General features: G+C 40.2%; 1 protein-coding gene across 1 annotated transcript; it reads left to right on the forward strand.

Moving 5' to 3' along the window:
• The first annotated feature begins 2,744 nt into the window (after positions 1-2,744).
• Positions 2,745-10,912, forward strand: TENT5D (terminal nucleotidyltransferase 5D). The gene is made up of 2 exons (XM_074882741.1): positions 2,745-2,854; positions 9,718-10,912. The coding sequence occupies exon 2, from the start codon at positions 9,737-9,739 to the stop codon at positions 10,910-10,912; it is 1,176 nt and encodes a 391-aa protein (XP_074738842.1). The 5' UTR covers positions 2,745-2,854; positions 9,718-9,736.
• Positions 10,913-11,182: the final 270 nt, after the last annotated feature.

The following is an 11,182-nucleotide window of genomic DNA, read 5'->3' on the forward strand; positions in this document are numbered from 1 at the left end:
ATGATCAGTAAAAAAGTGGAAATCCATTCAATTTACTGTGTGTGTTGTGTTGGAACCCTCTCAGAACAGACATGGCTGCAAACCTGCCGGTATCCTCTAATGATTTCATGACCAAGGCCGTCCCACAGGACAGGTTTTGGGGAGATTCTGCCCCTTTTGTAACTCGCCGGGTCTCCTTTGGTGTAGATGAGGGGAGGAAGCCTCTTGAGAGTTTTTGAGGAGAGCCTTGACTTTGTAACGCCCTCTATCTCCTGAAAACAGCCCAGAATTAGGACTGTAATGGCATGCTGCATAGCTCATCCCTCTTCCTCTGGCATTTGAAGAGGAGAGATAATTATGAAGATGGTTAATAGATGGAGAAGGAGGATTGTTTCATTCTTTACCTTGCCTGCTTTTGCTGCAGTTTAGTCATAATAATGAGAGTTTTTGATAAGTGAGCTTCGGATTGAGTCACTGGTATCTCAAGTGAGTAAATAGATTTTGGTATTAGTCTGAGGCGCTGAGCAGAGCAATCATGCACTGCTCTTTGGAGCTGGCGGGCAGAAAGGGGGAGGCAGGCATCTCTGGAGGGGGGAGAGCATCCTTGACTCGGGGGAATTACCTTGAGATGCCCTGGGTCAGCTGATGAGGTGGCCGAGCAACCTCCACGCTCACTGAGGCCCATGGGAGATGGAGGCACCCAGTAGGTTTGGGGGTCAATATGCCTCTTGGTGGAACCTGGGAGTGGGGACACCCCGGAGCAGTGACCGACGGGGGCTGTGCTCTCAGCAACGTTCGTGGCACGGCGCGTCGGAGGGGGAAGCCCAAGGCGCAGAGCTGTGCGCTGTCTCCTAGACCCCGCTGGTTCTCATTACAGTCTTTTGCTCGTTATGCACAGACACACAAGGGTAAAAGACTTTGAAATGAGTTCGTTGGTGCATAGCATCGCAATTCACATTTTGAATTCAAGAATAGGAAAATATTAGCTTTGAGACACAAGGTAATTGTTGACATAGTCGTTTTTATTTTTGTTTTTACTTCAGTTCAACAAATCCTGGAAACCACGAGTACAGAATAATGAAATGATGCACTTTTTCCTGTAATGATGGAGCCAATAAAAGGCAGCCATTGAGAATAATGTCCCAACAGCCAAAGCATTTCATCAATCTCAGCTGCTGCTTCTATGAACTTATTATATAATAATGAGTATTCTTCTACAAAAAAATATTAAGGTCTTCTCTCTCTCCTTCCCCTAAATATCACCAGGGGAAGCCATTAATTCTACTCTAGTGTTAATCTATTCCATCATGATGATATATCCATTAATGGATATCATATATCCATTAAACCTTCCACCCTCGCACAGAAAGAAATAACAATAGTTCATTGTTAAAAAGACTAAATGATGGTGGGGTTTTTTTTAGGTAACTGATTATATATTTGTCTGACTTTTCCTCCAGGAGTCCAGACTCCACATGCTGAGACTCTTTTATCTAAGCAGTCCAGAACCTCTTTTCCTTGCTATTGAAGACGTAACTGGCTTCTTGCTTTCAGGCTAACCAGAGCTCAGCCCTTGCCAGACTTAACCCTTTATTCCCAGATGCAAACATGAGCCATCACTGCACGGATTTGGGGAGCAAGTCAGGGAACATGCATTCATTCAATTAGTAGCCCATCATGAGTCGGAAAGAAAATGAAAGCTGCAGACAGGTCCTGGCACAGCAGACAGGTCCTCACAGAGTTGGAAAGCAAGTGCTGGGCTTCTGGCAGCAGTAAAACAGCATCTTCAGTGATAAAAATCTGACTGCTGTTGCATGGAGGAAAAATTCATAATATTCTTAATCATATGAATAATACAGTCCATACCTCCTTGGCCTATCGTTGCAGCTTTTCCTGCAGGTCATGCATGTATTTACACTCAAGTCATACTCGCAAAGTTATCTTTACTCAGAAGCATATAGACTTTCAGCATAAAAACTGAGGTTGTGGAACACAACTCAGCAACAAGGAGTAAATTCACACATATATCAAATCATAGAGTGGACAGGGCCCAGCTTGGGATAGTTAAGGAACCTCACGTAGGTGTTGTGAACTTTGTGGGATGGGGTGCTGGAATGGAGGGCTTTGAAGGAAAGCCTAAAAAAAGCTACCTAGCTGTCAGCATGTCTTTGAGAAACAAGTATAAAAAAGTGCCTTTATGAGAGCATACAAATATTTACAAAAATAGTTGTAATTCCTGCGTAGCCGGTCAATGGGCCATTCCAGCAACAGGCTGAAGCCTGGGCTTACTGTAAATGAACCAATAACCTAGTCTGCCAGGAAACAAAACCTTCCTGTCATCTGCACGCGTTTTTAGAAAGAATACGAAACCAGTACACAATTCATAATATTTGATTTTGCTGAGTTGTTCTCAACTATTCTAAAAAAATAGTTCTATTTTTTATATGATTCCACGACGTCCCTGCTAATTTGCATGTCTATTAATAATATTAAATTCTTATTCAAAATCCTGTAGAGAAAATAGCAAGTTTGTTAACATCCTTGCAGAGGATTAAGCATGGCCTGAAACCCAGAGCCTTTATAAGCACTTCTGTGCCTTTCCATTGCTTTTACCTTATCATTTCCAACTTAAAAGGCTATTGTTATGGCTGCCACATTGTAATGCATGATTTATTATGTACAGCAGGTGACTGGTAGCTAACCTTTATCTCAAAATGAATATTGTTGTTTGTTGGGGGCTTTCTTCCTGCAGCTTTCCCTGGGAGGTTCATGTTTCTGTCAGTGAGAAGATGACAATTCATATTTCTACCAAAGGATCCAGTGAGTCATCTTATTAACTCCGCTGAAATACATGCTTGCCAATCGTCCTGCCACGGTAAGTCTGTGGGATTTTGCATTTTCTTTGGAAATGTTATTCAGGAGTGAGTCCGTAGTACATTTGGTAGTAGAAATAATCTTTACCTAAAACAATAACTTCTCAGTGATGACCACGGCCCCAGATAGACCAAATATTGCATATCACACCTATTTTTTTTAAAGTTATTCAAGTATTTTGGAGCAAATGAGAAGACTAACTGTGCCTCATACCATGCTATTTACAAGGGCTTGGTTTGTTTGAACCTGGAGGCGGTGTAAGAAGGAACCTCATGTGTTTTTGGAACTGCTACAAAGGCATAATATCCCTGACCTTGAAAATGTTGCCCTGTGAGGGGATCCACATGCAGCTGAAAACGTGAGTCATGATGGAAAAATTCAACATCCAAAAAAAACCCAGATCTCCAGGATGACATAACACGGATTACGTATTCGTACTGATTGCCCAAAATTAAACTCCTTAGTTATTTTGTCCCTCCTGAGAACTCCCAGCTTGTCGAGCCAATATCCTGTAAGGTTCCAGCAGAGGTGTAGGTTACTCGGTTCCTTCTCCCAGCTTTGTGCCACAGGAGAGCGCGGCTGTGCTGCTCTGCAAATTGCTTCCATCTGGGAGAAGGGGTGGTGCAGGCTGGTACCCGACTCTGTTGCTTTTGCCTGTTCCTTGGGTTGAGTTGGAGAAAAGGTAGGACACATTTTTGTTGATAAAGTCTCTCCTTCTTTTCTGCTTACTTGTTCTGCCCTCGAAGGTGATATTCTGTGGCATAGTCCAAGCAAACTGCCTTCTGCTTAAGTGTATTTTGTGCACCATGCAACCTTATCTCACAGGAGAAGAGCATATGGCCTTGAGTTATTATTTGTTATTTCAGGGTAACTAGATGGTAACTGTACTGAAAACTTATGGCAACTCATGCGTTATCTCATGATAACAGGATAAATAAACAGTATCTTCACTGCATGCATTAACATTAATGGAAGGAAAAACTCATGAAAAACACTGTCAAACCAGTTTAAATATATCCCCATTTAGGATGCCCCAGATGTTTTACTGCTTCTACTTGTCTCGTATGCATTTAAATTATGACTGGGACTCCTTCCACGTTTGACATTCTTGCCTTCAGAGCTAATGCCAGCTGCAGTCCTTAAGTCACTGAGCATGCAAAATACTTTAAAATGTCCAGCTTAATAGAGAAATGTATCTTGGAATTAAAATAAAGCTTTAGCATGGAACTCATTAGTGGTGCATATACTGTGTATGCAACAAAACCAGTACGGAGATCTTAGGGGAGAATTGCAATAGTCTGAGCATCTCTGGGGTAACCCCCAAATGCTACAGCAGCTGACGAGACATTTTGCTTGATCTGCAACCTATTTCATGTGCAAACAATGTAAAGGCAATTGGAGCTTTAAAGTATCCCTTGTAATGGTTGTAAAACAGACAAATAGGGGAGCAGATAAAAGCAAAGGGAAGAGAATGGAGCTGACACGGCTGCACAAAACCTATTTCAGATGTATTCTGCTTGAGAATGCCCACACATTGCAAACGCTGTGGAAATACACTGAAGCAACATTATAGAGTATATACAAAGAGAATCTTAAACACTTTATCAGTAAAATACACGCTAAATTTGATGAGACTGTCCTCTAGACTGTAAGTATCTGTTTCTATGAAAGTTGTGTGGAACATGAAGACTATCACTAGTGTGGCAGGTTTTCTTCATTGAAGCCAGATCTGCTCTTATTTTTTTGATGAAGCTGATGTACGGCAGAGTGCTAAGAGGTGATTAACTAAATCTTTTAGCATCATCATAAAACCAAACTTGTAGTTGTTTGGTCCAAACTCTGCTGAAGAAAATTAGAGCCTCTATTTTCAATATAAAAATAAATAATACAAATTAGCAAAACTATGTTTAATGATCCCACAGTAACTAAACTTTTTTCAACATTGCAACCACTTCATCAGCTGAAGGTGAGGTGACCACTCAGGGACAAGTTGGAACTTGAATCAGGAAAATATTTTTCTAACCTTATAATAAGGATAATATATCACAAAACTTGACTAGGCCTGATCCATCTTAGTCTGTGCTTTTCTAGCCAGTATATGTAAAAGAAAACACCATGAATACTACTTTTCCTCGTCACTTTATCTGACAGAGATATTAAATCAGGCAGGATTCAGGGCCCATTGCAGTTTATAGTACCATTTTAAATCCCATAAACAAAAAACTAAGAAAAATCGCTAGGAGAGAGTCTCAGTAAGTTACAAATACTGATGAAGTGAGGAAAAAAACCCTCTTTCAATACACAATTTCAGAGGCTATTTGTTCCTTTGACTGCCACGATGCTAGTGTTTATGCAGGTTTCCATTTGCTCCGTACAGACTTTTAAGATAGGAAAGCACTGAATGTGAAACATGTGAGGTGCTTTTAGGTATTCATGGGGAAGAAGTGACAGAAACTCAATTCTTTGACAGGGCACAGCAGGGCAGATCTTCACATATATGGTTACCCTAAATGGTGTAATGCTGCTCTGGCAAAGGGGCAGTGAGCTATAGCTGCCTCCAGGGATCATCCTCCATGGCAAACATCACCAGTTTCCAAAGAATAAAGGGATTTTCCAGCCTCTTTTCCCATTAACTGACCCAACTCCAGCTCTTGCTTGCGTTTGGCTTCGTCTGGCTGCTGTGGCTATGTGCAGTGAGTTGTCTTCCCTTCATCCCTTGATCTCTCTTGTTTTATACAACACTTTGACTAATTGTAGCCTCGATACTGCTGCTGATTTATTGTAACTGAGGCTTACTTGCATTAATAATAACTCCCGACGTTAGCCTGAGCACTTTGGTAAATAAATTTGCCACTGTTTCAAGGCATAAGTTTCCTAATGACTGTAACATTGCCTGGAAATTGTTCTTGTGGCCAGAAAAGATTATGGAAAAGAACAAGAGAAACTCCTTCTAGGAAAGTGCAGGGTTATGTACTGGGTTGCAAACTGGAAGCAAAATAGTAAATAATAATAATAAAAAAGTTTATTTCGGTCTATCTGTAAACTAATTATATTCTTGACAACTTAATTCCTGTTTTTCGTAGGACATTTTCCTTCCTTGTCAAAGTTGAAGGCATTATTTCAGCACAGAATTCTTAGTATTTATCATAAGACATTTCTGAGATATTAATGTTGAACTCACAAAGCATCACCAGATTCTCCAGGAATCACTTTAGAGAAATGACATTTTGAGGTACGACTGTTCAACACGAAAGAGATATTTACTGACATTACCTTTTCCTGTCATTTTTAAATCTTAGTATATTGCAATAAAATCTAAAATAACTAAAAACATGTAGCAATAAAGGAAGGATTTCTAAGCTTATTTAGGGATACTTCCATCTTCTGACTTTCAAAAAGTGTTTGAAGAGGGTCCTTCTGCTAAAAAAGGGGATTGAATTTCCACGTTCCCCTCTCTAAGCCCTTTCTTTTACAGCACAGTGTTAACCTTGGAAAGCTCTCTCAAAGTTTTGCAATATTAGACAAAGCACGTAACAAAAACTACTGCTTGTACAACAATTCTGACAGCTCTTAAGTTTGCTAGTAGATTGTTAGAACTGGTCCACCATAATCTGATGCAATAATAACACAGATGACAAGCGTGGCAACAAAAAAAAGTTACTACAAAACCCTCTTCTCCCAACCTTCTCACTCCACCCAGTGTTGTGCTGCTTCCAAGATTCACAGTGACTTTCTGTAACAGCTGGGTTTTATGATGAACATGTCCTGGGATGTCATAAAGGCTGTGAAGGATGGACAGAAGTTTTTTGTAATAATAGTTTGTGGTAATAAGGGAATAAGCATGGAATCATCATAATAAATAGCTAATGGTAACGTCATGACCGTGTAAAATAGGCAGTGCTATGGATGGCAGTTTCTCTCCGCATCAGTTCACACGTTGTATCTTCTAAATGCCTGCAGGAATGTGTGTATTTCTGAGTATGTATGCAAACATATATACATTTGTGTGTTATATATATGGAGTTACATGCTACATAAACAACACCAGGAACTATGTGGTTGTGCCAGAGCTATAGGACTGAATCCAAGACCTTCACACCATCAGCTCAGTGGCGATTAAACTCCCAACTTTGGTCCTGGTTTAGTCAACTTTTAAAGCATGCATTTAACTGCAAACATATGGTTAGTTCCATCCTTTAATGAGGCCAGAAAGGTACTTGAAATTACCTGTGCTCTTGATTAGCTTGCTTGGGAGCTGAAACTACAGTAGAAGTATGTGAAAAATAGCCCCGTAATATTCCCAAGCCATTTGTCAGTTCACAAGTTACTTGAAATTACTAAAATATTCCAGAATGTGGAATCTGAAGGCGAGGGAAGGAAAACATATGACAACGTACATATGTAGTCACTACTGATTAAGAAACAACAGTGTAGACTTTTCGGTAGTGTTGTTACTCGGCATGATTTTATTTTTTATTCTTGAGCTTTAGCTGAAAAAATATGTTTTACCATCTGTCTGCAGAAACATTTCTCGATGTTTCAGTAGTACGTTTGCAGTGCTGGCAGGTACCCAAAAGTCACGTCTTCCACAGGGTTGGTGACTCACTGAGCTGTTTCAGATTGCACCTGACCACCACCTGAGTTTCTCATCTCCAGACACTTTTCCTCAGTCCCCCCAAAGCCCAGCTTTGCATCAGCCTGGCTGGGAGACACAGCTTGGTCTGGGCAGCGGTCCCGATTGCTGCCTCCTGAGAAACAGCCATCTACCTGCAGGGGATTTCATAATTTTTCTGTGGAAAATAGATTATGAAGTTCAGTGTCATGGTACAGTTCCTATCCTGTTTGTATGCAGTATTAAGAAATACAGTGATCTTTATTTTTGTATTCTTTTTAGGTGCTCAGGGAGTGTTTCAACAGCAATGATCTATCTACACTCCCTTGCTATGTAACAATTTCTTTATTGCAATTATTTTAAAATTATTTCTAGTTTCCCTGAATTCTCTCTGAACTAAGCTTGCACAAACCCAACAGAAATATTCTTAAAACAAGCCTTAGCTAACACATGCAACATTAAAGGAGAAAGCAAAATTATAATGTTTGTGCAGAAAAAAGAAATTCCTTTCAGTAATCAAAGCTGTTTTCAGTATCTGTACTTCCATCTACAAACCATCTAAACAGCAGCTTCCCATGGGTTGGGGATATCCATATCTGACTCAGGAGCGTAAAGAAGTGCCCAAAATAACTGTATTGACTAAAGAATTTTTGCTCTCTTGAGCGATGATGAAAGGTCCCACTCTGTCCATAAATGTTCTCTTCCTTCACCCGTAGCTCAGAGCAGCAAACACAGCTTCAAACAACACACTGAGCCACAGCAGCCAAGCACTGGGGTTAATCAGAAAGTTATCAGTAAATCACAATAGCTGCTTGTGAGTTATCATGCGATTTATGAAATAATATTAAAAAATGGTATGATGGGATAGCAATAAACCTTTCTGATTAACTGTCTGAGCATTAACTACCCCAAAAGAACCGAGGAAGCATAAGCAGGCAAGAGGGGACACAGAATGAAGTGATGCCTGTGGATTCTGGAAGTTTTTTAGCCCGCTGAACTGGTTCTGTTCTGTAACACTGACATTAACGTCAGGAGACAGTAAGATGAAGGGTTTGCGTCTTTCATTACGCCCTGGACACCTATGGCCCAACAATGTTTTTCGTATTTCCTGAAATGCACTTCTTATTTACTTACTGTAATCACACCTAATTATGTAATTGTGTGATTCTGTTTAATTATATTCACAATATACATAAATAACATTTAAAAAATAAAGCTTTTGGATTCCCATTACAAAAAATTAATTAAAATAAAGTTTGCATATGATCGATTAGAAACATTTTAAAACCAATATTGTGGGGTTTGCACCTTTTTTTCCCCTCATTGTAAAAAGTAAATAAATTATCCGTGCTAAGGTCTGTTTGATTGCTAAATATGGTGATATGAAGACAAGATGTAATTTTAAACCGAGGAATTCCAGAGCCTGAGCTTTATCCAGTGTATTCTATAGGTGCTTCTTTACAGGCTTTCTTGAGAAGTTTTATGAGAAGTTTTATGAGAAGTTTTAGAGTATCAGTGCAGACTGGAAGGAGTTTTCTTATCAGTTCTGCAAAGCATAACTTGGAGCACTGATACATTAATGTAGGAACATAGTCAATGGCTTAGAAGGAAAATATTTTGCCTCAGAAACATAGTGGAAATGGCTTAACAATTATTGGATATCCAGTTACTAACCCGTAACAAGTGGTATTAAAGGATGTGCACATATAGATGATCCATAGAGACTAAAGTACATCCAAGGCATACGACTAGATAAACAATGAGCATGTTGCATCATTTCTGCTTTTTAAAAATCTTCCTGGTCTTTCAGTAGTTTTAAGTATGCAAGTCACAGAAGATAGAGGGAGATTTCTAGGCAGGATAGAAGGAACAAATTTGCTCATTTTAGCTCTTCACAGTGAAATTTATTCGGAGTTTCATTATAACCACCAAGTATTTCATGTTATTAACCTCTGAGTAGTTTTAAATGAAGCCTATATGGTTTACTGCATTTATTTGAGTCATGGATTATACAATAACACAATGGTTTCTCAGCAGGATTAAAACCCAAGTACATTAAAATTCAATTAAAAGCCTGTGACAAGTGCAGCGGTTGACTCAGACTCTTATCTGGGATTGTGTCTCTGTAAAATGAACTTTGTCACTGCACTGAGGAAGGAAGATATATTTTTGTTATAACTGAATGAAATGTCAGGCTCTCTTGTATTTGAGCAAGTTCTAACATTTGTCTCTTAATTTCTGTTCCTCCCTAGTTCGCCAACTGACATCACAATGACTGAGGACTTAGACCACAGATTCAGTAGTCTCACCTGGGATCAGATTAAAATCCTGGATCAAGTTTTAGCTGAGGCCATACCTATTCATGGGAGAGGAAATTTCCCAACACTGGACGTAAAGCCGAAGGATATCATTCATGTGGTAAAGGAACAGCTCATTGAAAAGCAGATCAACGTTAGAGACATCCGCCTGAACGGTTCGACAGCCAGTCACATCCTAGTAAAGCAGAATGGAACCAGTTACAAGGACCTGGACATCATTTTTGGGGTGGAGCTCCCAAGTGAGCTGGAGTTCCAGGTTGTTAAGGAAGCAGTTCTTAATTGCCTGTTGGACTTCTTGCCAAAATGCGTTAATAAGGAAAAAATCACTGCCCAGACGATGAAAGATGCCTACGTGCAGAAGATGGTCAAAGTCTCCACCGACCACGATCGCTGGAGCCTCATCTCGCTGTCAAACAACAGCGGCAAGAACGTAGAATTAAAGTTTGTCAACTCGCTGAGACGGCAGTTTGAGTTCAGCGTGGACTCCTTCCAAATCATCCTGGACTCCATACTGAACGTTTACAGAGCAAGGGACTGCAAACTGACGGAAGATTCTCACCCCACTGTCATCGCCGAGAGTATGTACGGAGACTTCAACGAAGCAATGGACCACTTAAAATACAAACTGATTTCCACAAGGAACCCGGAGGAGATCCGAGGAGGCGGTCTCCTGAAGTACAGCAATCTCCTGGTGCGTGACTTTAAGCCGGCAGATGAGGCTGAAATTAAATCTCTGGAACGTTACATGTGCTCCAGGTTCTTCATTGATTTTCCAGATGTTGCTGAGCAGCAAAGGAAAATTGAGTCATACCTGCGCAACCACTTCATTGGGGAAGAGAAAAGCAAGTATGACTACTTGATGACTCTGCGTGGAGTTGTAAACGAGAGCACAGTCTGCCTCATGGGACACGAGCGAAGACAAACTCTGAACATGATCACAATTTTGGCTTTAAAAGTACTCGGAGAACAAAATATCATCCCAAATGCAGCCAATGTAACATGCTATTATCAGCCTGCTCCATATATCAGTGACAGAAACTTCAGCAATTACTACATTGCTCATGGACAACCGCCCATCATCTACCAGCCATACCCATTCCACATACAGATGCAAAGCGGCATGGTTTAGGAACACGATAACCTCCTCAGCACTTACACTCCTCTCTCTTTGCAGTTCTCTCCGTAATAAAGGCCTCATTAAAGCAAGTTTTATCATCACTTTTGATTTAAGGACATATTTTTGTGCAAGTTGCCAAAGTTATTTGGTTGATCAATGTCTAAATCACCGTTAAGCAGATCGTAAAATAAGTGAAATGGCTATCATTCATGAAGTATTTATACCCCTACGTGTGTTTGGGCTATACTCTTTTTGGGTTTTTTTTTCAATGAAAAGAGAAGG

The sequence above is a fragment of the Strix uralensis genome, chromosome 13 (genome assembly GCF_047716275.1).
Source record: "Strix uralensis isolate ZFMK-TIS-50842 chromosome 13, bStrUra1, whole genome shotgun sequence".
Classification (NCBI taxonomy): Eukaryota; Metazoa; Chordata; class Aves; order Strigiformes; family Strigidae; genus Strix; species Strix uralensis.